The 26,958-nt window shown below is 31.2% G+C and overlaps 2 protein-coding genes across 2 annotated transcripts; both read right to left on the reverse strand.

The window, feature by feature from the left end:
• Positions 1-11,403: 11,403 nt before the first annotated feature.
• LOC145953328 (uncharacterized) lies at positions 11,404-11,970 on the reverse strand. The gene has a single exon (XM_083067269.1). The coding sequence runs from the start codon at positions 11,968-11,970 to the stop codon at positions 11,404-11,406; it is 567 nt and encodes a 188-aa protein (XP_082923395.1).
• Positions 11,971-14,834: 2,864 nt separating this feature from the next.
• Positions 14,835-25,474, reverse strand: LOC109815221 (glycerol-3-phosphate acyltransferase 9). Its single transcript, XM_020379870.3, has 14 exons — positions 25,319-25,474; positions 24,172-24,249; positions 22,025-22,216; positions 21,807-21,864; positions 21,336-21,454; positions 20,722-20,821; positions 17,545-17,640; positions 17,347-17,443; positions 16,875-16,962; positions 16,700-16,796; positions 16,446-16,531; positions 16,243-16,362; positions 16,047-16,145; positions 14,835-15,040 (listed from the first exon to the last, which is right to left on the reverse strand). Exons 3-14 carry the CDS (start codon positions 22,144-22,146, stop codon positions 14,992-14,994), a joined length of 1,131 nt encoding a protein of 376 aa, XP_020235459.1. The 5' UTR covers positions 22,147-22,216; positions 24,172-24,249; positions 25,319-25,474; the 3' UTR covers positions 14,835-14,991.
• Positions 25,475-26,958: the final 1,484 nt, after the last annotated feature.

Genomic DNA, 26,958 nt, shown 5'->3' on the forward strand with positions numbered 1-26,958 from the left:
GGATATGAGTGGCATTCAAGGTGCCAACTATTGAGTTGAAGGATTGCTCTGATAATGTGACATCGGACAAGGGACTTTAGAATGTTAATTTTATTGTAATTGGGTCTTATATTTTTTTGTTAGTTAAATTTACGAACTTATATTTTCTAATTTTTGGTTTAAATTATTTAGATAGTTGGAAGTATTTTGATATGTGAATCATTTTACCCGTATTGAAGGAGTTATATATATATTTTATATAATCTATTATATGTTGGGGTAGAATGGGTGTCACATTTAGCAAAGGAGGCAAAGGTGACAATGGAGGAACAAGAAGATAAGCAACTTTTTGTTGCAACATGCTTTGCTACAAGCAACAGTTCTAGTGACTCATGGCTAATAATCAGCGGTTGCACGAACCATATGACCAACGACTTGAAGCTTTTTAAAGAGCTAGACAAAACCATTATTTTCAAAGTAAAATTTGGAAATGGTGATTTTATCTCAGTCAAACAGAAACGGACCATTGATATTGAAAGCTTAATAGGTTTGAAGTATATCTTTGATGTGTTATATGTGCCTAACATTGACCAAAATTTTCTCAATGTTGCACAACTTGTGGAAAAGAGTTTCAAAGTTATATTTGAAGACAACTAGTGTTTGACCAAAGATGCAAAAGGCAAAGATGTATTCAAGGTGAAAATGAGATCTAAAAGCTATGCTCTAAATTTGATAGAGGAGGAGAAAATCACTTTTTCAAGTACAACCAACAATGTCGAATTATGGCACAAGAGACTCAAGCATTTTCATCTTGATGGACTGTTGTACATGTAAAAACATGCCTTGGTGAAAGGTGTGACAATACTTAAAGATAAGATGGTTGATTTTCTGGCTTGCTAATATGTCAAGTTAGTTAAAAGACCATTTTCTCAAACAACATGGAAAGCAAGATACAAGTTTTAACTTGTACACACAAATGTTGATGGACCTTAGAGAGTATCATCTCTAAATGATAATAAATACTATATTACATTTATTGATGATTATACCATATTTTGTTGGATTTTTTTTCTTTAAATCCAAAACTAAGGCTGTTAACATTTTCTAGAAATATTGGTGGAGAATCAAAGTGGTTGCAAGTTACAAATAGTAAGGTCTGACAATGGAAAAGAATACACAAATGTTATTTTTGATAAATTCTATGAAGAAAATGGAATTGAGAAACAACTCACTATACCTTACACTCCACCACAAAATGGTGTGAGTTAAAGAAAAAATTAAAGTATCATGGAGATGACAAGGTGTATGCTACATGAAAAAGAGTTGCCAAAGAAGTTGTGGGTAGAGGCTATAAGCACTACTGTATTTTTGCTAAATGCCAACCAGAGTTTTGAACAAAATAACTCCATTTGAAGGTTGGTTTGGGTACAAACCAGATTTTAAAAATTTGAGAATCTTTGGTTGTGTTTGTTTCTCTTATGTTCCATGGGTTAAAAGAGACAAACATGACAAGAAAATTGAACCCAAGGTTTTCATTGGATACAATAACACTTCTAAAGCTTATAGAATTTTCCAACCACAAAATGGAAAAATTCTTATGAGTATAGATGTCAAATTCATGGAAGATTAACAATGGAGTTGGGAGGAATCAATAAGGAAGCAACTGCCAAAAACCCACAATTCCTTGATGATGATGTAGATGACATTCCTATTAGAGGCACAAGATCTTTATCTAAGATTTATCAAAGGTGCAATATTGTTGTCCTAGAACTCGGAGAATTCAACAAAGTTGTGAAGGATGAACAATGGATTAAAGCTATGAAAGAATAGCTCAAGATGATTGAAAAAATGACACATGGGAAATGGTGGACAGTCCACAACACAAACAACCCATAGGAGTCAAATGTGTTTAAAGAACCAAACTTAATGCAGATGGTTTTATGAACAAATACAAGGCTAGACTAGTAGTGAAAGGATATGCTCATGTGTTTGGGGTAGAATTTTCAAAAATGTTTGCCTTATTGCACACCTTGATACAAACAAAATGTTGTTTGCTTTGGCTACACACAAAGGATGGAAAATTTACCATTCAGATTATTTTCTAAATAATGTTGTGTCAACTTTGTCTCTCACAAAGTAATTATTAACTAAGAAATTACTTGATCTATCATATCAAGCTCTAAGTGTTTGCTTAAGACCATAAAGAGATTTCTTTAGTTTGAAAATATGATCTTCAAAATATGGATTTTCAAGACCTGGAGATTGTATAACATAGAATTCTTCTTCAATGATTCCATTTAAAAGGTGTTCTTTACGTCCATTTAAAAAAGTTATGTCCTTATGAGTTTCAAAGCTAACATAATTTTAATAGTTTCAAGTCTAGCAACATGTGCAAAAGGTTTAAATAAAATTCATACCTATTGTTGATTATAGCCTTGAGCTTTTAATCTAGTTTTATTTATTACCATTTTACCTTGCTCATTTAGTTTCTTTCTGAAGACTCGTCTAGTTCCAATGATACTTTGATGTTCAGGCTTAGGAACGAATGTCCAAACGTCATTTCTCTCAAACTGATGAAGTTATTCTTGCATAGTAAGAATCCAATTGTTGTCTTTGAAAACTTTATCAATCGTTTTTGGCTCAATTCCTGAGACTAGAGTATAGGATACATTATCTCTAAACATAGATTTTTATTTCTAATTCCCTCATTCCTATCACCAAGGATCTGATCTTTTGATTGATAGTTGATGAACTTCCAATCCCTATGAGTTTTGGATAAGTTGTCTAATTGGTTCGTCTATTTTTCAGACTGAGCAATTGTCTGCTCCTTTGTGTCTATCTTAGTAGTCTTCAATGGTCCAATCAACAAATTTTCAAAATCTCCTTTCAGATTTGACAGTTTCTTAGTCATTATAGCATCATTGAACTTTACATGGATTGATTCTTCAACAAAAGTGGTTCTAGAATTAAAGATTTTGAATGCCTTTGATGTATTAGAATATCGAAGAAAAATACCTTTATCCACTTTGGAGTCAAACCTTTCAAGTTGATCTTAGTGTTGAGGATATAGCACTCACATTCATTTGTGTTTGTCATGAGATAGATGTTTGTCTTTTAAGCATTTGACCTGTTGTTACTATCCAGATTTGCTCATGTGGTTATCAAACTCTTTTTGGCTTTCTTTTTGTTGGTCCATAACTTTCTAGGTGTAAGACATTCAACCTTCAGGTGTCCAAGCTTCTTACACTCATAATAGATGACCTTGTTGTTTTCTTCCTTGGTAGGTTTCTTGAACCTATCCTTCTTTCTATGGAAGCTTCTCAGTCTTCCTTTCTTCTTCAGAATTTTCTTGAACATTTTGGACAAGAGAGATATCTCATCATTCAGCGTAAAAGTTTTAAGGTCATAAGTCTCTGATATGGCGATGGCCTATGTCTCCCAAATCTTTTGAAGGCTATACAAGATATTCAAGTTATTCTAAGCTTTAGATAACCTAGTTCCCAAGGATTTTAACCCATTGACAATGGTTTGGAATCTACCAAATATCTCATCGATGGTTTTGTTCCCCTTCATAGAAAATAACTCATAGTATCTCTAAAGAGTAACAACTTGCCTAAGCCTTATACCTTCAATTCCTTCATGAGTTACTTTGATGGTTTCCTATATTTTCTTACCGTTCTTGCAACTGCAAAACTTGTTGTACTCACTTCGTGACAATGAGCAAGTTAAAATATATTTTTCTTCTGTGTTGAGTTTCAAGATGTTGTAATCTTACTGCATGTACTCCTTATTTGGCTTGCTCATAAGAACATCATCACTTGTGATGATCTTCCAAAGGTGATATTGGGTGGACTTAATAAACATCTCCATTCTATTCTTCCAATATGGTTAGTCTTCTTCATTAAAGGTTGAAGACGTTGTAAGAGAAGCTCCTTCATGTAGGTATTATCTTTCACTACTTCCCATTTTAGGATATTTTTTTCCTTTAGCACGGTTAGATTCTCAACCCCATCAAAGGTTGAGCTCTTATACCAAACTATGGAGAAAAGAAAGACACTAAAAGAGGGGTTGAATAGTGTTAATCAAAAACTCAAAAGTTTTTGAAATAGTGAAGTAGTATCTAAACCTTAAGAGTGCAAACAAAGAGTTTAAGAGCAAAGAATACAAAGTATTTTTTATACTGATTCGTCTCAATTACCCAAACTACATCCAATTCTTAATCAATAAAATCAAGTTCCACAATCTCTACAAAGGCACTTTTGGCTCAACCTAAGTATTTTTTGACCCGCCTCTTCAAGAAACTATCCAAATATTTTTTGAACAACAGAGTCTCTCTAGATTTCAATAACCAAGTATTTTTTACAAAAAAGTCTCTTCAGGCTTTAAGCTAAAATACAAAGTTAATGTTGGATAATTACTATTGTCTCGTCTAACTCACAAGAAGTTATACAACTAAGTACAAAGTTACACAAAAAGAATGAAACGACTTTTTACAAAATTTATTCTTTTATTTCTTTTCTAATCTTTAAGCTTCTTTTATATAGGTTTTTCATGAAGATGATTGTTGGAAATCTTTGAGTTTCTCTCACAGGTTTTCTTTGTCTTTTTTCGTCTTCCTTCGTTGTAGAATAAGATGCCCATTGGTGTTTTAAATGCATTTCACTAAATTGTCACTTCTTGTAGACAATAAGACTAATCACCTTCATGATACAAAATGGAAAAAATTGTTGTGTGTGTTAACCAAAAATGATTTTATGAAAGATTTTGCACAATCCAAAATATATATTTGTATTTTCTTTGATGAAAAACAAATCTACATTCCTTTTTGAAGTTCAAGTACCAAAGAAGTTTTTCTTCTTTCAATCTATTAAGAAATAACATAAACAAAGATAATTTGGTTATCAAACATCATAAATGACATAATTAATGCATTTGTCTTAAACAAACAAAGTATTTCATCTGAAAAACTACACATCATAGTAACCAATCATCTTTCTAAATTTGTCTTTCTATATAATCTAAAAAATTATTTATTTAACAAAAATGTTTAAGTTTTGATGGAAGCCCTCCTAGCATTGATGGAAGAATGAGTATCAATGGGAGGCCTCCTAGACTCCTTGGATCAAAGTTCTTCAAAGGCCTAGCCTTGGATGATGGTGGTGACTGAAAATGGATGACGGAGACAAGGTGTTTGATGAATGGTTTGAGAAGCACTCTAGGGTTTTTCTCACTTCAAAGATGATGAAGGCCACTCCTAGGGTTTATGCACTCAAGGGGAGATAGGATGGAGGTGGGCGAAAATGACCTGAGGGGACTAAGGAAGATATTAAGGCACAAAGGCTCTCTCAATATCATAAATTGCAAAGTATTTACAAGATGGATAGCCTAGGGTATTTATAGAAGGGAGGAAGCATTTAGGGTTGAATTTGGGAGTGCATGACCGAGTAATGCAAGCCAAATGCACTTCTAATGCTCCCTAAATTAATCCTAGATGCTACTTGGTGGCCAATGATGGAATCTTTGGATTTGGTTAAGCAACAACTAGGTGCATGATAAGACCATGCAACCTAGGTGCCCTCCTCTTGGGCCTAAACCTTGCCAAGTCCAAAATAAATCCAATGTTCACCAAAAAACACGTTTAGGCCTAGTTTCCAACTCTAATAAAATAACCTAGTTACAAAACAAAATCCTATAATTTAAGGCACCTCATAATACAAGGGTAAAATAAGAATACAAGTAAAAATAAATCTTATGTCTAAGGTATCCCAAAATACAAGTAAAATAAATCATATGTCTAAGGTACCCAAAATACAAGGGCAAAATAGGAAAATTAGAAATAAGGGAAAAATAGGAATAAAATAAATCCTACACTAACAAGGTTTAGGAGAATTTTCTATAAGCATATGGAGCATGTCTCTAGGGGTGTTAGCTCCCTTATCCTCTTCCATTCTCCTGGTCATGGACCTAGTAATAGGTTCTACATAAAGCTTCAAAGGTGGTCCTCCATCAAGTTTATTAACATTAAAACTTTTATCTTAAGGGATCCAAGATCGTCCTTTGATCTAATAGTCATAAATTAGGAGAATGAGATTGTTATGACATTGAATGTTTGTTGTGATATTTTTTTTCTAAGTCCACTATGTTATTAACAAGATTCATGAGCTAGAAAAAATTTTCATATTCTTGTGATATATATTAAGGAAGAAATACATTATATTTTTGCTTTAAATTCTTAATGCACTTATTTTGAAATTAAACTCAAATATAAAATGCATTGAAAGATAATTGAAATTAAAATATATAAAAGTAATAATTGAAGCTACAAATAAAAAAAATGAACATATAGTACAAAAAAAATGTCTTAAAATTTATTAACATGACATTATTATATTTGAGATGAAACATTATTATTCTCACTTTACAATTGTGCAATAATTCTTTCCAAACTAACTTACAAATAATTTAGTTAAAAAGATAAGAATTACGTCATTCTTATAATGTAAGATTCATTTGCACATTTATTGAAATGATTTAATTTAAACTCAACTATATATTTTTGTGTTAAGTTCAACGATCTTTTCCAATCCAACCTGTAAAATAAAAGTAAAAAAGAAATAAGATTGAGAAGAAAAATTTATAATAAATAAATGTTATTGGAAACTAAATTTACTTTTAGTGAATTTTCTATAATGTTAGTCGAACAAACTCCCTGTCATGTTGACCTCATCAAACAACTCTTGTTTTACAAAAAAAAAAAAAAACAACTCTTGTAGTTAAACATTATTTAATTATATAATTATCAAGTTTTAAGGGAATCTATTTAACCTTATTTTTAAACATATTAAATAAAATTTTACTAATACCTTTTAATTATAGGTAGTTATCTAATAAATGAGTCTGACTATAATAAAACATTTTTTGTTATAAAAGAGAGAAAAAGTAGAGAGAAGAAACAAGACAATATAAGATGGAGAATAGAATCTGACTTGTCTATTATCTTAGGGAGAGGAGTAACCTATTTATAAGTACATGTGGTAATTGAACAATTACACAATAAAGGGAATAATACATAACGGACATATAAATGGTAATGATTGATAATGAATATTGGCATCCACTAATTAAGCCACTAATTATTATTCATAACACTCCCCCTTGGATGTCCAATATTTAGAATGTGCCTCGTTAAAACCTTACTAGGAAAAACCCTGTGGGATAAAAACCTAGTGAAGGAAAAAAAGTACATCATTCATAAATATTTATTTCTCCCCCTCATGCATACAATCTTTAAGACGACGGAGTCCAATCTTGTGTATCAACTGTTCAAAAACTTTTCTTGGAAGTGACTTTGTAAAGAGATCTGCTAGGTTGTCACTTGAGCGGACTTGTTGAACATTTATATCACCATTCCTTTGAAGATCATGAGTAAAAAAGAATTTTGGTAGAATATGTTTTGTTCTATCTCCCTTTATGTATCCATTTTTCAATTGTGCAATACATGCAGCATTATCTTCATATATAACTGTCAATGTCATTTTTCCAGAAGATAAACCACAAGTTTCCCGTATGTGTTGAATCACAGATCTTAGCCAAACACATTCACGACTTGCCTCATGTAATGCTAAAATTTCAGCATGATTAGATGATGTGGCTGATATAGTTTGTTTTACAGATCGCCATGAAATGGCTGTACCACCACTTGTAAACAAATATCCTGTTTGTGATTTACCATTATGAGGATCCGACAAATAACCTGCGTCTGCATAACCATTTAGTTCTGGTTTAGAAACATTTGAATATAATAACCCCATATCCATTGTACCTCTAAGATAACGAAGTATTTGTTTAACTTCATTCCAATGTCTTCGTGTAAGTGAAGAACTATATCTTGCTAACAAGTTAACAGCAAACGCTATATCAGGTCGTGTATAATTAGCAAGGTACATTAGTGCTCCTATAGCACTAAGATATGGTACTTCAAGACCAAGTATTTCTTCATCCTTTTCTTGGGGTCTAAATGGATCTTTATTAACATCTAAAGATCTTACAACCATGGGTGTGCACAATGGATGTGATTTGTCCATATAAAACCTTTTAAGCACCTTTATTATATAAGCTTCTTGATGCACAAGAATTCCATTTTCTAAGTATTCAACTTGCAATCCTAGAAAAAACTTTGTCCTTCCTAGATCCTTCATTTCAAATTCTTTCTTTAAGCAATCTATTGCTTTTGAAAGCTCTTCAGGAGTTCCAATAATGTTTATGTCATCTACATAAACTACAATTATGGAAAATCCATTTTGAGATCTTTTAATAAATATACACGGACAAATTGGATCATTTTTATATCCTTCTTGTAACAAGTATTCACTTAGTCGATTATACCACATACGACCTGATTGCTTTAGGGACTTATTTAATTTAATCGAATAATCTTCTCTAGAAATTGCATCGTCAGGCAAATTAAATCCTTCTGGGAGTTTCATATAAATGTCAGCACCAAGAGAGCCATATAAATATGCTGTAACTACATCCATTAGATGTAAATTAAGTTTTTCATGTACAACCAGACTAATTAAATAACGAAAAGTGTTTGCATCCACTACAGGTGAATATGTCTCTTCAAAATCAATACCGGGTCTTTGTGAAAAACCTTGAGCAACTAGTCTTGCTTTGTATCTCACAATTTCACCATTTTCATTTCGTTTTCGCACAAAAACCCATTTGTATCCAATTGGTTTTTACACCTTTTGGTGTACGTAGCACTGGTCCAAAAACTTTTCGATTAGCAAGCGAGTCTAATTCTGCCTCAATTGCATCTTTCCATTTTGGCCAATCATTTCTTTGTAGACAATCGTTGATGGACTTTGGTTCTTGATCCTCAATATCATTTATTTCATTTAGCACTATATTATATGCAAACACGTCATCAATATTGACATTGTTTCGATTTCATCGTATTCCATTCATGACATAATTTATTGAGATCTCTTCATTTTCAATAGTTTCAGGTACCTGAGTTTCTTCTGGAACTGGAATATGAGTTATGTCAGAGGAATCTTTTTGAGTTTTTACATCCTCAATTTGGTCATTTTGCTCTTTAGCTCCTTTTTTTATTCAAGGATTCTTATCCTTGCAACCAATTGGTCTACCACGCTTCAGGCGTATTTGTGACTCGTTTGTAGTATTAACTTGTCCAACAGGGACTTCGACTCTTATTGGAGCATTAGCCGCTGGTACATATGACTTAGTCACCCTTTTTGGATCTGTGAATACATTTGGTAATTGGTTGGCTAGATTTTGCAAATGAATTATCTTTTGAACTTCTAGTTCACATTGTTTTGTACGAGGATCAAGATGAGATAGTGATAATTCATTCCAACTAATATCTTTTTCCAACTGTTTTTGTTCTCCCCCTAATGTTGGGAAAATCAACTCATTAAAATGGCAATCGGCAAACCTAGCCGTAAATAAATCGCCTGTTAATGGTTCAAGATATTTCATTATAGATGGGGATTCATATCCAACATATATTCTCAACCTTCTTTGAGGACCCATTTTGGTTCTTTGAGGAGGGGCAATTGGAACATATACATCACACCCAAAGATTCTCAAATGAGAAATATTAGGTTGCTCACCAAAAACCAACTGTAAAGGAGAGAATTTGTGATAACTTGTTGGCCTGATGCGAATTAATATTGCGGCATGTAAGATTGCATGCCCCCAAGTTGACATTGGAAGTTTTGATCTCATGAGTAATGATCTTGCAATTAGTTTTAAACGTTTGATATATGATTCTGCAAGTCCATTTTGTGTATGAACATATGCTACCGGATGTTAGATATCAATTCCAATGGATATACAATACTCATTAAAAGCATAAGATGTGAATTCACCAGCATTATCCAAACGAATTTTCTTAATTGGATAATCAGGAAAATGAGCTCTTAATCTAATTAGTTGAGCTAATAATCTCGCAAACGCCTGGTTGCGAGTTGATAATAAACAAACATGTGACCATCTTGTTGATGCATCAATTAAAACCATAAAATATCTAAATGGTCCACATGGGGGGTGTATTGGTCCACAAATATCACCTTGTATTCGTTCTAAAAATAAGATAGATTCATGCCCAATTTTTGCTGGTGATGGTCTAATTATTAACTTTCCTTGGGAACAAGCGGTACATGAAAAAATATTTGATTGAAGAATCTCTCGGCTCTTCAATAAATGTCCGCATGAATTTTCAATTATTTTTCGCATCATGATAGTCCCAGGATGACCCAATCGATCATGTCAAACCTCAAATTTATTTTGATTTGTAAACTTCTGGTTTACAATAATATTTGTTTCAACTGTATTAACATACGTGCAATACAGTCCATAAGAGAAAGCAGGTAATTTTTCCAATACTTCCTTTTTATTCAAGTGGATTTTCGTGATATAAAGATATTCTACATTCCCTTCATTGTTTGTTTCAATATGAAACCCATTTAAATGTACGAATATTTTTGAAACTTAATAAGTTTCTATAAGACTTAGGAGAATATAATGCATTTTTATTATGCAACTTCGTTCCTCCCGGTAACAATATATTAGCTCTTCCGGAGCCTTCAATTATATTTTTAGTACCAGATATGGTACTAACTTTGATTTCTTGCATCACTAAATTTAAAAAGAATTTATTATTCTTGAGAATTGTGTGAGTCGTTGCATTATCAGCGAGACACATATCTTCAATATTGATGCTATGGTCAATATCCATTCTTCATAAAATTAAAAAAAAAATTGTAAATAAACAATATGATAAAAGACAAGAAGACAATAATTTCTGGAAAAAAAAATTTTAACGATAATTTGTATAAAAAAAATTCATAATCCAATAACATCAAAACATAAGAAATACCCAAAATCCAATAAATAAAATATGGAAAAAAAATTATTTCTGAACACTCCCATCACCAATAAGGTGATCAATTTTTCCATTTGGATTAGCAAAGAAATAAGCAATATCCAAGTGAGTAACATCCATATGACCATAATTTGATCACCATCTTCGTAAGCAAAATGTGTCTCTATCTTTTTCTTCTTATTAATGGATTCTTGGTAAAGTTCAACAAGATGCTTTGGTGTATGACAATTACGTGACCAATGACCCTTGGCACCACAACGATAACATTTGTTTTTCTCGTGTTTGTTACCATGTCCATCCATTTCCTTCTTATTTTTCCCATTATTTTTTCACTTCTGGTGTGAAAAATTGTTTTTTACCTCATAACCATGACCACGACCGCCTTTACTACCACGACCACGACCATGACCACGACCACGATTATTTCCACGGTTGTGACCATAGCCTTGACCACTAGTTTCTTTATCATGGGTTGCAACATTCACTTATGGGAATGGAGCAGAGCCAGTTGGTCAAGCCTCATGATTTTTTAATAAAAGCTCATTATTTTGCTCAGCCACAAGGAGGCAGGAAATTAATTCAGCATATTTCTTAAACCCTTTTTCTCGATATTGTTGCTGCAGGAGCAGATTCGATGCATGAAAAGTGGAGAATGTTTTTTCTAACATATCTTCATCAGTAATTTTTTCTCCACACAATTCCAATTTAGAAGTAATTCTAAATATTGCAGAATTATATTCACTTACAGATTTAAAATCTTGTAACCGTAAATGCATCCAATCATAACGAGCTTTTGGGAGAATCACAGTTTTTTGGTGGTCATATCTTTCTTTTAAATTATTCCAAAGAACAAGTGGGTCTTTTATGGTAAGATATTCAGCTTTTAACCCTTCATGAAGGTGATGACAAAGAAAAATCATAGCTTTAGCCTTATCTTGGTTAGATGCTTTGTTTTCTTCTTTAATAGAGTCTCCAAGACCCATTGCATCTAAATGTATTTCAGCATCTAATATCCAAGATAAATAATTCTTTCCCGTAATGTCAAGAGCAACAAATTCGAGTTTCGCAATATTTAACATGTTCAATACTATCATAAAAGAGAGACAAAATTAGGGGAAAATAATAATAATAATAATAAAGGAATCATAAATAGCCATAAATTTATAAATTAATACTTCTTTAATTATGGAAAAAAAATTGTCTCTAATTTAATATATATATTATTGCAGAATATTTAAATTGATAACATGAGCAGAAAATATGTGTCATAATAATATTATTATTAGGCTGAATAAATATATTCATCATTCCATATATATTAGGCAAAATGTATGTAATATGTAAAAACATAGATTTTTCTCACTTCTGGTGAAAAAAATAAATTAATAAAATAATAGAATTTGAACATTCTTCTTTGATAATGTCTTCTAGACATTTCAAAAATGTATGAAGAATTTCTTTATTTCATAGTGTCTTCGGGACTACTATAATGTCTTCGGGACTACTATAATGTCTTCGGGACTACTATAATGTCTTCGGGACTACTATAATGTCTTCAGGACTACTTTGATTCATAATAATGTAAATAATATAAATATTTGATAAAGTTCTTATTATGAAAGATGAAAAACTAACCTTAAAATATTTGTCTTGATAAAGATGATCTTCTTGAAGAAAATTCTTCACAACTTTATCTTGTAGTTGTAACACCAATAGATAAAAGACTATCGTCCTGATAACGTGTTATAAAAGAGAGAAAAAGTAGAGAGAAGAAACAAGACAATATAAGATGGAGAATAGAATCTGACTTGTCTATTATCTTAGGGAGAGGAGTAACCTATTTATAAGTACATGTGGTAATTGAACAATTACACAATAAAGGGAATAATACATAACGAACATATAAATGGTAATGATTGATAATGAATATTGACATCCACTAATTAAGCCACTAATTATTATTCATAACATTTTTAACATTCTTTTTTAAATTTATAAATGGAAGGTTACAAATAGTTGTTAACCATTAGTAATTATTTAATAAATGTTTCTTTTTTTGAAATGGTCAATTAAAAATTTTGTAAATAGTAGAGTTGTAACTATAAATGAAGGGCAAGAGAGATAATAGAAAGAAGGAAAATATTGCATAACATAATTGGCAATGTCATTAAAAAACGAAGAAATAGTCTAATGTAACGATAAATACCATACTAACGTGATAAAGTATTGTTCCATAGCTTATAATTTATATATTATAAATAAAAATATAAATAAATAATTATAATTGACATTCTAAACAAATTCAATCTCTTAATTATACATTAATATATATATATACTAACTATATATAATTTCATATTACTCGATACTAATAATAACAAATATTAAAGTTTTGTTAAAAATTGATATAATTATAATTACATATTATTTTCTTTTTAGTTTATAATTAATAATGATTACTATTTATTTTTTTGAAACTGATATTTTAATCAGATTCAATCTCTTAATTTCAAATTAATGCAATCAATTAATATTATTAGTATCTAGCTGGTTTGAATAACAGTCAAAATATTAGGTCAGTAAATCACGAATTGAATCAACATGTAATTAGTTGAATTGCATGAAACAGTATAATATTAATTATATTATTTTATATTATTGATAGAGTTTAAATATTATTTTTCTCATATATTATTAGCAATAAAATGTTGGTGTAATGATAAATTTGATTGACTAATTTTTCCATTCATATGTGCTCCATATATATATATATATATATATATATATATATATATATATATATATATATATATATATATATATATATATATATATATATATATATATATATATATATATATATAAAGAAAAGATCCATTTACTCAAGGAGTAAATCTACCTGCACTTACTCCGTTCAATAACTAATGTTCTACATCAAATTCTAATAATCTAACAATTAAACTTAAAATTCTTAATGCATAGATCAAGTTTACAAATTTTTAAAAAATTTGAAAATCATTTGATACTTTATTTCATTAATTCAAATTGACGAATAATCATAAAATCATTTTATACATTGATTTGAAAATGAAATGAAATTTTAAATTGTTTTCAAATTTTTTAAAAATTTACATATTTGATCTATATATTAATTAAATTCAACGATTAGATCATTAAAATTTGAGATAGAATATAAATTATTGAATAGAGTAAATTTAGGTAAACTTACTCTTGGAGTAAACGGATCTCTCCTCTCTCTCTATAGATATATATACTAGTTAATTATAAAAATATACTTAATACAGTGATCATAATTATCTTATACATAATCCACATAGTAGACTAAATGAATTAAATTGGTGTATTTAGTTCTCTTAACTAAAAAAATTAAAATGATAAGAATACATATTTTAACCCTTTGAGGAAAAAAACAAATGTGCGATGCAAGAAGGAAATAGAAGAAAAAAATAGAGAATAAAAGATTATGAAACTTACATGTATTGATAAAGGAGATAAAAAAAAAAAAAAAAGTTTTGTAAGATATATAAATAATTAAAATATTTTTAATTTTAAAAAAGTAAAATTACCTCCAAATTGAACCGAGCTATATTTTTATATTAGAAAGTTAAAAAGTTCATTAATCTAGTAATTATCATATACTAAATATATTAGCACGAACACAAATAGCATTCTGATAATGTATACCCGTAGATATCACATACTGAGGGAGGTAGCCTTCCATACGCCGAGTATTCCTTCCTGGTAGCAATGATCTTAATTCCTAACCATGTGTTTTATTTCGGTATCCGTCAACCGTGTTTTGGAATGTACAATTACTTATCTAACATGAATTTGAATGACCTAGTAAATATTCAGATTCGGAACCACTGCAAAAATTTTCATCCTAAAAAAATCTTGCTCTCACCAGTTAGTACAAGACAGCGACCATCCAAGGAAAAATTTATTGGACAACTTTGTTAATGAGTGATATATGCATGTCTGAATAAATGTAAACATAAATAGCAGCATTGAAAAAAAACAGGGGGGGAGGAGGTGTTGGAGAATAGCATAACTAAGAACGATATACACAGAGGTACACATCACTTTTCCTCCAATCGCCGCAGCACTGACTCGGCAAAGTTCTGTTGCCTACAAAAGCATGATAATCAACAAATTAAGTAACGTCACACATCTAATAATCAACAAATTATATATATATATATATATAACATGAATGGTTCATGTAAATTCTAACAAATGAAATTTGAATAAACCAGCAATTTGGTTCCATTACTCTCGCTACTAAGTAGCCTAATAAAATTACACAAGTAATCTCTTAAAAGTATTAAAGATCCATAGGTTTAATCTGTATTTTAATATATTTTACTAAGGGTCTATTTGGTTCAAAAGAAGGAAGGGGAAGAGAAGACAATGGAGGAGAAGAGTTAGAAAATTTGTTTGGTTGTGTGGAGGAAAGAAGTAACTCTTTTCCTATTTGATTCACAAAGGGAGGAGGGGATTTTAAAAGCCAACTTACCTTTATATCTTTATAATTTTATATTTTAAAACATAAATAAAAATATTTTAGACATTATACTACAAATGTTTAGAACCTCTTCCTTCCCCTCCTAATCCTCCCAATATTGGAGGGGAGATAAAATTGGATTTAGAGATTTTGCTACTCTCCTCTCCTAAAATTTGAATCAAACAAGACAAATTTTAAAAAATAATTTCTCCTCTTCATTCCCTTCCAACCAAATACTACGTAAAGTTAAGGGGACCAATTTGAAGAATCTTTTAATATTTGAGAGACTACTTTAGTATGTTTTCTAATACTTGGAAGATTATTTATATGATTTTTTTAATTTGAAACCCTGCGGACCATGGAACAAGAAAAGGAGAAAGGATAACACTTTTTAGATTAGATTTTGGGTGTATTCAACGGAATTTGTTGCAACTTGCAACATAAACAAATATTGTATTTTAGTATTTAACCAAACAACTGGATGACCAACTGACCATTGACCAATAATAAGATCCACCACACTACTAGGAAAGCAAAATAACACAATTCATAATTTCAATTATAACACCTATGCCATAGACCATATGACAGCAAATTGGACACCACGAAAAATCCAGAAATTTAACTTACTTCCTTTCCCTGTGCTTTGGGCTAGGACGAGAATACTTCAGATATCCATCCCAAGGAACCTTTTTAAGGCCAGCACGAACTGAGATTATGCCTCTCACCCTGCATAATTAATTATATAGAATAGCGACTATCTCAAAGACCAAGAGAAAGCCAAACATAGATCCCTCAACATACAATCAGGATCAACATTATTTACCTCTCTGCAAACTCAATAGGCGTCTCTCCTGGCTTCAAATTTTGCGGTTCCAAGTACCATACATCACAAACAACAGCCCAAGATGTCATTAGCTGCAACAGATGCGTAGTGAATGATTGCCTGCAAATGCACAAAATGCAACGTTTCTATCACAGCAATAAAAAGTGTTACAGAAACAATTAACATAAGAAGCATGTTCTTACTTTCGACTATTCCAAAAAGCATCTACAAAAATTTTATTGTACTTGATTGCAACCGGGCAAACTGTGCAGCCAAGTTCAAATGCACCCTAAACACCACGGAAAATTAGAAAGCTTAAATAAAAGTTTCCTGAGTACAGGAACGGGAATATAAGTCAACAGGTACAAAAGAAAAAAATGAAAAATCTATTCCACAAATATGATAGGAGAACATAACAGCATTTTACATTGACTGCAATTGCAAACAATTCACATACCTTCTTGAACATGACTGTATAATGATTATTTACACAAGTTCCTTCAGGAAATATGAGAAGGGGGTTGTTATCAGCTCCCTGGACATGGTCCCTCAATCTGAAACATGAAAAATCTCCTTGAGTAATAAAGAATTAGATCCAAAATAAATTTTCTAAAATCTTTATTTATACTCACTTCTTTGCTACAATTTCCCGATCCTTTGACTCTGTGCGGTTGAACCAGATGCATCCTAGACTCTCCAAAATGGTACTTTGCAATAATCCTGCACAATAGCTATTTTCTTTTAAAATTTATCCTTTTTTACAAAATAAATTATGATACAGTTCAAGATTACCAAGCTATAAGTTTGTATAAAATCACCACTAATTGTTCTTCACATTCACGTACTCTATTCTTCCAGACAGTCATTTAGACTACCACCCAACAGCAAAATATAGAATGCATAAGAATAGAGGGCTTAAACCTAAGTTTTTCTTCTTTTCTTTTTTCACATATTTGGGCCTTTGGGGTGAACTATTCACATTCTCTTAGTAGTTAGAAATCTGTGTAATTGCATATAAACATCAACATACTAAAGCTTAGAAGTTAGAAATAAAGCTTGTTATGGATAATGAAGACGCAAGTTTTGTGTATCACATATGCTTACCAACCCATCCAGGATGCTTCTGCATAATAACAGCAAAAGCAGTCATCTGTTCTAAGATAATGAAATCAATCATGGAAGTATGGTTGGCCACAAAAACCTGCTCAACAAATGAACAGGAAGCTCCAATTAGTAATTAATAATAACATTTACTCTTTGTTGAATATGTAAATAAGGATAATACATCAATAGTAAACAAACCTGCTTTGGTCGCCTACTTGGCCTTGGTCCATGATACTTAACAACCCCAGTCCAAGATGCAACAAAGAAACTGCACATCATTTCTACCAAAGACCTCTGAAGGAAATGAACAATTTACGACACATAATTTGATGAAAAATGTCACAAAGTTAATACTCGGCAAAGGAGAAAAGAGTGATTACGTTAGAGACTACACAATTCATGCCATGACAAACAAGAATAGGAAAATAACATGTACTGAGCACTCCACTGCATACAGCATCGTCAATTCAGTAAATCAATACATGGAGGACATCTTTAAATAACAAGGCCAAAATTAGTTTTATGGAACTTCAACAAAAAAAATAAAAAATAAAAAAAACTGGTTCACCAGTCTATTTAACATCTACTAACTGTCCCTTTAGTCTATTTAATCTTTAATTATTTAAATTTTAAATAGTGGCCATTCAAGAATATTTTATTTTCCAACAAACCCAACTATTAATTGGATATCAATATTCTTCTTTCAAGAGAAAAAAAAAAAAAAAAAAAAAACCATCATTTATAGTAAAAATAAAAGTAGAAATAAGGCAAAGGCCATGTTTCATCCAATAGGTGAGGCAAAATGTTGAAGCTAGATATAGATACTTGAAACAAATGTGAAATGAATCTTAAAATTTACAATGCTGAAAATGAAGTGCACAAGGAGATACCAAAATTTGGACACAGGCTGAAGTATATACAGTTATCAATCTTGAATAGTAGCAGTATCTGTAGCAACCAACCCCAAAAGCAGTACAGAAGGATGGTCACCATTTTGAATTTTTTTTTTATATGAATAAATGCTCAGAAATTAAATAATTACTCAATTTATGATATATTTATAATTGACAATTAAAGTCATAGGTCTTAAGCAAAACACTCAGGTAAATGTGTCACATCACAGTTTAGGTATTGATCGGAGATACTGCCAAAGGTGGGTGGATGTTGGTCCAAAGAAGAGAGGAGCATGGGAAACTACATCCAACAAGAGTTTTGTTAAGATCTGAAAATGGGGGAGGGAAAAGTCAACTTGGCCCCCAAAACGACTCAGGCAAAAATAGGTTTTAGAAAGTATTGTAAAAAAGGAGTATTTTAGGGGATTATGTTTTATTTTGTATTCTTTCCTTATTTCCTTATTTTTTATAGTTTCCTTATTTAGGGAGTGTTGTATCCCTGTAATAGAGAGATAACCAAATGTAATTAGTGTGATACAAATTAATATAATCAGCCCTTTCAGCTTGGTATCAGATCTTCCACTCTTGGAAGCTCTACTTCTGCTGCCTTGCCCAAGAGAATTGCTACTTCCCTTCCTACCGTTGCTGATGCCACCATTGAGGTTGGTGGTGCACCAGGAAGGTGCACCCTTCGCTGGTGATCACAACACCATGAGACCTAGATCAAAACTCTTCTTAACATGCCACCACCCATCGCCCCATTTTTTGTGAGTGTAGGTCATGCGCCCATCTTTAGTAAGACCCACTTGCCAGCAACCACCCAGATAGGCTTGGCGGCAACCCCAATCCATCACAGGGAGTGGTGTCGTCTAGTTCTACACCATCTGTCTTGGATCTAAGTCTCCTCTTTTCCCATTTTTTATGGTTCTGTTGGTTCAACTATGGGAACAGGGAAAGTATCTTACAAGGGATCCATTGCTGGAGAAGGACAGCTTCTGAAGGAAAGCCTTTAGCAAAAGGTAATTGTGGGGAATATTGCCAGTACTACAAAAAGCCAAGGCATACTAAGGAGACATGCTTCAAGCTTCACAATAGAGACAAATGGATGGAAACAAAGGAGTTGCAAAAAATTGGGTCAATCATACAATCTCATAGCACGAGGAGGCAAATCCACCAGCTATCCAATCCCAACCTGAACAGGATATTAAAGCCTTTAAGGAAGAGATTCATCGCCTTATAACAATGATTGAATCTGAGTAAGACTTTTGGCTTCGGTATGAAGGGTAAGAGTTCTCAAGGAGTTTGGATTCTTGATTTTGGAACAACAAATAACATGACTCCCTTTCCTTCACTCTTTGCCTCATTCCAACCAAACAACAAACAATTCATCCCGGTTATTAATGGAGATAATGCGCCTATTGTTGGATTCAACAACATTCAACTAGAGCCCTCTCTTTTATTACATAATAATGTCTTACATGTCTCAAAATTGGCCAATAGTCTTATTTCTATAACAAAAAGTTCATTGCAGACTTGATTGTTCAGTGACAATTTTTTATTCTCATTGTTACTTTCAAGAGGAAAGACCATTTTAATTTCTAAAGAACATGGTGGGTTCTATTTCCTAGAGCAAAAGAATATCAATCCCAAGAACATGGAGTCAACCTCAAGCCAATATGCAAAGACAAACACTTGGGCTACCTCTCAAATATGGATTCACCGTAAAAGACTTGGACATCCTTTGTTTGGCCTTCTTAAATCTTTATTTCATTATTTGTTTACAAAAGTGTTTATTGTTTGTTTAGTTGTGATGTTTGTTAGTTGTCTAATCACCATCATTCTTCTTTTCCAATTAGTGGTAATAAAAGTTCTTCTCCCTTTGACTTGACACATTTTGATGTGTGGGGACCTGTTTTGGAATCTATATCTAGTGCTAAATGGTTTATGACCTATATTAATGACTAAACACGGGTAACATGGACGTATCTTATGAAAAATAAATATGCGGTTGGTCAAATATTCATTAATTTTTTTCCATCTAGTCCAAAATCAGTTTGTAATCAAATCTAATAATGATACTAAATATATAAATTGTGAGTTATTATATTTATCACCAATAATGTGGCATTGTTCATAAACTAACATGTGTTAATACCCCCAATAAAATGGGATTGCAGAAATAAAGAATCGCCATCTCCTAGAGGTTGTCATAGCTCTACTCTTCCAAATATATGTTCCTAGCACCGCTATAGGGTTGTTACCAAAAACTATGTATAACTTGACAACTAAACCAGAAATGTATTATCCTACAAAAGGTAATCTGAATCAAAAAATTAAAATGTCGAGAGCTTATTTTTATTTCATGCTGCTCAGCTGCTGGAATGGTCATCAACTGTGGTATTAGTAGTAAGACAAAGAGACCAATTTTAAGCAAAATATTTAAATAGAAAAAGATGGAATGAAGAATAAGTTAAATATGCACCTCAATACTTCTCCGTAACTTGTCATGTCCTTTCAATAGGAAGTGCACCGGAATGAAGGATGAAAGAAATATTATCCATCCTAATGTTAACCCTAGAACCCTGCAGCGTCAATTAGGATGGCATCACTTAGACATAAAAAATGATTGTAAAGCAACCAATTAATTGTATATCCTATTTAGGGAAAATATCTCCTATTCAGGGACTGTATATTTTCCTAGTTTTCTAATATTAGAGATTTATATCCTTATTCCCTAATATTAGATACCGTAAACCATCTGCATATAATTAATCATGTTGGGGATTTCCTCAAGCAATTCAGAATTCAGAAAACCTTTTTCACTATCTCAAGTCTCAACATGAAAAGGAGTAGAGACAGACAAATAGACCAAACACAAAAGGTGTAACTCGATGTGGTGAAAGGTGAAGTTCAAATCATTAATTATATCCTAAGAATCATATTTTCTAAAAACACTGTTAATCTCGGTACCTAATTCTACAACGGGAAAAAATATAAAAAGCAGTTAAAATTTGCTAGGTAGACTCTAAAATAGCAAGATTTCATAATAATTATATGAACATGACACATAGCATTGGGATTTAGGAATAAGCTAACCTGATAGGGAACAGAATCAAGTATCGAATCACAACTCCAAAACACCATAAAGGGAACAAATAAACATTCCAATTCCATGGTTCGGGAGGATTTGACTTGAAGCATCTTGTAAATGAGTCCTGCCCAACATTAAAAGTTCAAAACCAATGAACAAACCACCAAAGCCTAGCCAAGGTGCAACATGCACACATACACATATATTCTATCCCAAGATTGAGATTTTAATATAGAATTTACTGATCTCAGCAATGACCTAAAACAACATGACAATGAAACATAAGATCTGCAGAGAAGGATATTCATAGAAGCAGAACAGTATTCAGCATTTAAAAGATGCAGAACTCATTATGTTTGATATTTAAGTTTTCTCTATAATAATATCAACATTATTGGCTCTCTAAAAGAAAATACTGACACATCAAAACCACAAAACAAGGAAATGACAAATAAAAGATTTGCACAAAAGCTTACATCTACAATAGCACCTGCTGCCTCAGACAAAGTAGGAGAAATGTCAAGCAAATCATGCCTGAAAAAAGTATCAGAAAGAAAACAAGTAATATTAAAATGATGACTGAAATTTCATTCTTGAATAGATCAAGTGAAGAAAATACTGCTTTTTCATTTCGAACTTATATTCAGTATCCAAATAACAGTGCAAGCAAGACAAGGAAAAGAATAGGTCATACAGGAGAAGCTTTCCATGAGGTTCTTGTTGAATGGTGGATCCAGAAGGGAGGTAATCCTCAATGTTGGGTCGATCAAGATCCAATTCAGAACTTGAAGACTTGAGTGTCCCTACGTTATTCATCCGAGCGGTGCTATCACTTCTTCCAGTGACTTCTTGAAGGGATTGAGTGAAGTTAATATAGACTTCAATCCTGAACATTTATCCAGTGTCCATTTTAGTTACTAAGGAATTAATTAATTCAATTGAATCCTCAAAACAATTCAGAAATTTCAATCAGGTCTAGTTCCAAATGAAATAGTTGGTTGGTTGGTTGGTAATTTCTGACATTCAGAAAAAGTTGCCAATTACTATTGCACCAAGTTGTGATTACATAGCAAAACAATTTCCGATGTAAACTTTTTTTCTTTTTTTTGTATTATTAGACAATAATTATGGGCATGAGATATATCCTACAAAACAGGAAAGTTGGGACATAATCTGGAATATGTAACACCCTGTAAAATATTAAGTATGTTTGTAGAATTAAAAAAAAAAATTAGGAACATAATTTAATTATTAACTTATTTCCATTTAAATTTTCTAATATTTGGAAGAAAAAAAAAAAAAAACTTTAAGCTCATGCCTTATTCTCTGTTGAAGCAAGTGAAAAACTTGAGAAAGGAATAAGAATAATTGAAGGAAGAAGATAGGGGCATAAAGTTCTTACCAGTCAGCACTCTGATGATAACCCACCCATTTTTGTACTAAAATTTCATGGCTATTTGTTGTTTTCTTTTTGAGTTTCACAGAAAGAAACTTGCCCTACTGTTCATCATGCCATTTTATCTCCCATGAGTTGTGAACCCATGCTGAAATCCTGACTGTGTTTTTCTTATCAAGATGTTTCTATATTTTGCTATTTTATGGAATCAAGTATCATATCATGTGTGTTAGTTGACTCTCTTATTCACTGTTGGTACATGGACAACCTGTCAAAATTTGGCACAAGATCCCTCACTCAACAGGAATATCAGTCCCACGGACATGTATCATGTATATTTTGATCTTTTGTGAGTGAAATCTGAATTGCAAGGATACTTGGTTTAAAAATTGTTTGAGTGGTAAACAGTTGGATGATTTGATTTCAACTATTTAGAACACTCTTGTTATATGAATATTCAACTTAAGACCTGAATCTTTTTCATTTTTTCAGTTGTACCCTCTTTTCTCTTAGCTATATATACATATATATAATGCTCATCCATGGCTGGTCTGAGATAGGTTTCTCTCTTAAAATTTGTCCCAGTTTTAGCCTTTAATTCATGCAATTACTCCTTGAAACAATGGTTAACACAATTTGTTAGTTTTGGGAGCGCCTTATACATTCATTTTCCCTGTTGCAATTGTGCTAATTAAAAGAGAGCTTATTATGCTTGATGATACTTGATACATGCTTAACCTCTGATTAATGATGATTAATTGGTGACTTGGTGAGAATGATTGGAATTTTATAACCATGAGCCACAGTCTTGATTGGATTCTTAGGCCTGATTATTTTTATTTTTAATGTGATATTGTGCATGATAATTTATGGACTCTTTAAAAAAGCAACAAACATTTCATTTGAAGTCAAAGGTGAAAATGCATTATGCAAACTGTAAGGTGTTATTTATTAATTAAAAGAGAAGATCCCTCTATCAGAAGGCATTCCTCTCAGTTACAGCGCAAAAAAACTAGAGGAATTAACCTCCTATATCCTGTGCAAAAAGCTCCTACTTCCCAAAATGCCAAAAAACACTCGTTGGTCTCTCTCTCCATAGTTGTCCCCAGTACTTAAAACAGAATGTTGTGCAAGTGTTCCCTCACAGTCAGCCAGCTCGATCCTAGTGAAGGCAGTTATATCAAATCAAATATAAAATAACCCTCACCAAAAGTAATATCCCTAAGATCATAAAACAACATGAGTAAAACACTTACCATTAGCTAATATTATGATATGCTAGCCAATGCTGTATTTATCATTTATCATCACTTAGCTTATGTTGACTTCCATAAACCAGGTGAAAAGCAAATGCCACGTAACTAAATATAAGAAAGCTATTTAAACAACATTAACAAATTCAATTGATAACATATTAGCGGTCTAGAACATTTAACAATGCAAACCTGTTTTAGTTGCTCAAATCGAACCACAAGATTGCAATCAGTATCCCGCAATAGAAAGATGACTTTTCTCTTTAGAATCTGCATATGCAACAGCCATAAGTAACGGAAATTCCTGTCTCATAGGTTGTACAAGATCTACTAAAAAGTGATAACTGTGAATGAAGAACTACACTACATCAGAAATTTTAAGCACTTAACCTGAAATGTAGGAAAGAAAGCACACTGCATCAAACCATTACTAAGAAGACTGTTGTGATAAACTCAAAGCTTACACAACAACACTAGGTACTAGTCTCATGTCATTTTCCCCAAGAATCAATTAATATAACAAAACAGCAAAGTGCCATGTTATGATGCTTTCTCTATCAGAACTTGACTAAATTAAATGCTACACAAGAATCACTTACTCAATTACATCTTCCACACAAATTAACAAAGAGCAATGGTTCACGGAGCAAATGCTAAACACAAAGAAACAAGTCATAAAGAGCTTCCACTATATAATCCAATAAGGCTTTGTTTGAAAAAACTTCTCTATAAGTACTAATAATATAAGAAACAAAAAATAATAATCAAATTTTCCAGAATTCAAAATTAACATGCATTTCGACTTTTGGAGAAGTTAGATCAGGAAACTTCTATAAAAATTGAAGTGCATAAGTTAGTTCTACTTACAAAAGAGGTTTAATTCATTTTACCTGCTTATTTTCTTATCTTATAAGCGCCGGCACAGAAGTTTATCCAAACAAGGTTTGTTGCCATGATCATTTTTATTGTTAATCATAGTGCAGGAAACACTTATTTAGATGCAACAGACTCTGTTTGGACACTACTATTTCTTCTTTAAATGTTATTATTATTTTCCTATTAACTACTAAGTAAACTCTTATTGTAACTTGAGAATAAGTATATCCCTCTCTTGATTTACGAAAATTTGCAATACGAAAAGCTCTGCTTGAAAAGGCTCTTTTATTTGTTGAATGGTTGATCTAACCCAGAGGTATCAAGATTCGAGTAGTTGTGACAGGAGAAAATGAATGGTAAAGATGGCAATCACAGAGTTGAAGAAAATCGCAGATGAATATCAATGATGAGTTAAGGAAGACTGAAAATCAGAGCGCATGAAGAAGAGAAGAGGAAAGTTTACCTATGAGCAGAAGTTGGGGATTGGGTTTGTTTGCGCAGCAATGGATCGAATCCACCACTTTCTGTTCCCTGTTTAGTTTTGTTGCAGGCTTGGTCTCCCACCATGGAAAGTTATTTTTGCACCGTAGGATCTGTAACTATGTAAATGAAGGGTAAGATTTCAAAGCATATCTTTTTTTTGTGAGAATTTTGTAAGTATATAAACAAAGGGTAAGATTTTTATTTATTTGGCTAAATTATAATGTCAGTGGGTTTATTTTTGTTAATTTATAATTTTATTTTGAATTTTTTATTTTTTAAAATAAAAATTTTGATCCTATTAATAATTTAATATTTAAAAATTATTTTTTTATAATTTTTCATTATTTAAGTAATATGATATTTCATGAAATGACATGTAAAAGTAACATTTTTTAAAAATAATTTACAAAATATCCTTATTTGTATATATTTAATCGAGTGATTAATATTTATTTTATTAATTAATAAATTATATATATAATTAATTTATTTTTTATTTTTAAATATTATGTTATTAAATATTATTTTAATTAAGTATGTATAAATATTAAATTTTAATAATTAATAAGATAGATCAAAATTTTATATTTTTAAAATTAAAGAGACTAAATATCTTTATTTTAAAATAAAATGATCAAAATTATAAATTAATAAAAAATAGAGGAATCAAAAAAATAATTTAATTATTTATTTTTATTTTCCTTTTCTTTTTATCTTTTTTCCTAAAATATCGTCAACTGTACCTCTTTTCTTACCATATTTAAATACCGGTTTTTAAATTACGTTTAAAAGAAAAATAAGTCATTCAATTAAAAAAAAAAAAGCACATCAAAACAAAACAAAACTTGTGAAAGTAAATAAGTTTAATTCAAGTAATTCTAAACGCATCATTTTTCTCTGTGATTCTGAAAAGGAAAGAGAGGGAAGTGAGAATAAGAGATAAAATGAGAAAAAGAAAGAAAATAAAATAAAGAATAAAATATTTCAACCATTGATTTAAAACTAGCTAAATCAACGGTAAAAATCTTTGGGAGACACGGTAAGTCCTCCACCTTAACTTACACCTTAGTTTTTACCTTTTAAGTCGAGTGAAGCCAAATGAACTCTGCTACTAATTATTTTTATTTTTATTTTATGTTTAAGGATCGTACTGGTACTATTTGTATCTGTGATTAAGACAGTTGCATTTGATATAAGGAAAAGCAATTTTATATTATTGTTGTAAACAAAGTTTCCAATTTAAGAATGAGAAAGTTATAAATTTGGAGTATACAAATACATGGCTAATTAAAATTAAAAATTATTAATATATGATTATTTTAAATTTAAATTTAAATATATTTTTAATTCATGTAAAATAAGGTTACTTTGATTCAGTAAAAAAAATATTTTAATCCTTTTAAAATATAATCTTTATAAAATGAGTAAATTTTGATTTTGATTCATATAAATTATTTTTATTTTATTTTTCATCCTGTAAAATCTAAAATTACTATTTTGATCTTTAATAATCATTTTAAGGTAAATAATAACATTTATTTTTAGGGTTTGTAGAAAAGTTTAGGGATATTATGTGCTAACATGATATATTATTGACCATTGTTGATAACATCTATGATG

Source organism: Cajanus cajan, chromosome 11, assembly GCF_000230855.2.
Source record: "Cajanus cajan strain Asha chromosome 11, NIPB_CcT2T_4, whole genome shotgun sequence".
NCBI classification, from domain to species: Eukaryota; Viridiplantae; Streptophyta; class Magnoliopsida; order Fabales; family Fabaceae; genus Cajanus; species Cajanus cajan.

Coding starts and splice junctions, on each gene's coding strand:
- LOC109815221 (XM_020379870.3), bottom strand. CDS start 22,146: ATGAATAACGTAGGGACACTCAAGTCTTCAAGTTCTGAATTGGATCTT. Junction 17,641..20,721: donor AGTTACGGAGAAGTATTGAG/GTGCATATTTAA, acceptor CATTTCCTTCAG/AGGTCTTTGGTAGAAATGAT. Junction 16,797..16,874: donor CGGGAAATTGTAGCAAAGAA/GTGAGTATAAAT, acceptor TTCATGTTTCAG/ATTGAGGGACCATGTCCAGG.
- LOC145953328 (XM_083067269.1), bottom strand. CDS start 11,970: ATGTTAAATATTGCGAAACTCGAATTTGTTGCTCTTGACATTACGGGA.